We start from the raw sequence: 2,500 nt of genomic DNA on the forward strand, positions 1-2,500 counted from the left end.
GATGTTTGACCTCTGACCCCAGGGTGAGCGGGGGGCTGGTGGTGGGGGAGGAGAGCGCCGCCCTGCTGGTGGTCACGGCGCAGAACAGCGGAGAGGGCGCCTACGAGACAGAGCTGCAGATACGACCTCCCCCCAACACACACTACCAGAGCACACAGGACACACCGGTACACACACACACACACACACACACACACACACACACACACACACACACACACACACACACACACACACACACTATGTGCAATATGACAACCCTAGTCGTCTTACCTGTACAGTATAGTATAGTGGATAGTGTACATAGCCTTTATTTATGTAAACCAGCTCCTTTCCCTTCCTGTTTTTTTTTTTTTTTCTTTCTTATTACCAGGGGAGCCACCCCTCCCAAATTTCGTTGTTTGGTACCTGTACTATAGCAATGACAATAAAGACCATTCATTCATTCATTCATTGTCGGGTTGTGGTTCTGGGCTTAAATGCTATATTCTGTTCAGCTTGGTTGTAATGCAAGCCATGCTAACCCGTCGCTAGTTCAAACAGACCGTAGACTTTAAACAACAAAGAGACACGGAATCAATCATGGTTATTATTTACTTGCAAGGAGGACGAATATGAGGCCTCTCCTGAGAGGGTGACCCCATATTGGTACTAATCTTCTCCTCCTGTAAGTCAGTCTTTTATTCTCATATTCTCATACAGAATGGAAAGGGGGAGACAGTTTGTGATCCTATCAGAGTACTAGAAAAAGTGGGTGGTGTTCAGAACGAATCATTTCATGGAAATTTGATAAGCAGGGGAGGAAAAGTTCACAAACAGTGTCCAGTGTACAAGGGTCACACAATCATTAACAGAGCCCAGAGCCAGGGCTGTACAGAGTTTCATGGTGTACAAGGTTCATATACAGAATTAACAGAGTATCCTGTTTTAACCTTTGGTTCAACATTATGAAAACCTTTATTCAGCCCTATCATTCATTCATTCACACACACACACACACACACACTACCATAGTACTGCTGACACAGAGTGTGTGCGCGTGCGCGTGCGTGTGCGTGTGCGTGTGCGTGTGCAGGGGTTCAGCAGGCTGGTGTGTGCCCAGAGGAAGGAGAAGGAGTCGGTGGTGGTGGTGTGTGAGCTGGGCAACCCCATGAAGCAGGGCCAGAAGGTAACACACACACACACACACACACACACACACTATAGTGGCTTCAAACAACCCCGTCCAGGCCAGGACAGGGGTTTTGATGCACATCCAAATATTCAAACCAACAAAGTTGTAATCCTATCTAAAGTCTATATCCAGTCCAGGTAGAATTGCAACAAATATACGGTACACATAAAATTCACAGTTCCAGTGGCGTCTTTAGAAAATAGAAAAATATCAAAATAACTAAATATAATTCCACTTTCTGTAGAGTCTTTCTGTGAGTTTCCTTCAGTTGTTCCCTAGAGTTTGTGAGTTGTGTGAGTTGTGTGTGTGTGAGTTGTGTGAGTTGTGTGAGTTGTGTGAGTTGTGTGAGTTGTGTGTGTGTGAGTTGTGTGAGTTGTGTGTGTGTGTGAGTTGTGTGAGTTGTATGAGTTGTGTGGCTTGTGTGTGTGTGTGAGTTGTGTGTGTGTGTGAGTTGTGTGTGTTGTGTGTGAGTTGTGTGAGTTGTGTGAGTTGTGTGAGTTGTGTGAGTTGTGTGAGTTGTGTGTGAGTTGTGTGAGTTGTGTGGCTTGTGTGGTCAAAAAACGATTCCCTTACCCAGGCCTGCCAAGACTTCTTGCCATCTAAACAACGTCCCTGACAACTGAACCGTCATACATCATATTCTAATAGTTAATGCAATCATCATGATCATTACTCAATAGCATTCAATAATATGCATTTGGCTCCTACACACACAAACTACCATAGTACTGTTGACACAGACGCACACATACACACACACACACAGGTACAAGGAAGCAAATTAGACCCAGGCAACTACCGACCTGTTTCTATTCTTAATTCCATCTCGAAACTTATGGAAAAAATAGTTTATGAACAGGTCGATAGGTACCTTACCGAAAAAAAGCTGATGTATGAATTTCAATCAGGATTCAGAACATCCCATTCCACTGACACATGCCTCCTCTATTTGAACGACCACATCAACCATGAGGTGGACTCGGGCAAGTACTGCGGCATGGTCATGCTGGACCTCCAGAAGGCCTTCGACACAGTAGATCACCACATATTGTTAGATAAACTGAAAGCAATTGGGTTCGATAGAACATCGGTGAGCTGGATGCAATCCTACTTAGAGGGGAGGGAACAGGTGGTTAGTGTGAACGGAACACTGTCCCCCCCCCTCCCAGTGACCTGCGGCGTTCCACAAGGAAGCATATTGGGACCTTTACTGTTCCTAATATATGTGAATGACATGTCATCAGCATGTAATTGCAATTTGTTCCTGTTCGCGGATGACTCGGCTCTGCTGGTCTCTGACAGGGACATATTGCAGGTGGAAAAAGC

General features: G+C 45.3%; 1 protein-coding gene across 1 annotated transcript in view; it reads left to right on the forward strand.

Annotated features, from left to right (window-relative positions):
* itga2b (integrin, alpha 2b) overlaps positions 1-2,500 on the forward strand; it is a 40,974-nt gene that overhangs the window by 24,614 nt on the left and 13,860 nt on the right. Inside the window, exons 19-20 of the mRNA XM_080536678.1 lie at positions 23-167; positions 1,076-1,168. Coding sequence (XP_080392804.1) covers positions 23-167; positions 1,076-1,168 — 238 coding nt within the window. The remainder of the gene's footprint in view (positions 1-22; positions 168-1,075; positions 1,169-2,500) is intronic.

The sequence above is a fragment of the Nansenia antarctica genome (genome assembly GCF_963989245.1).
Source record: "Nansenia antarctica genome assembly, chromosome: 7".
Lineage (NCBI taxonomy): Eukaryota > Metazoa > Chordata > Actinopteri > Argentiniformes > Microstomatidae > Nansenia > Nansenia antarctica.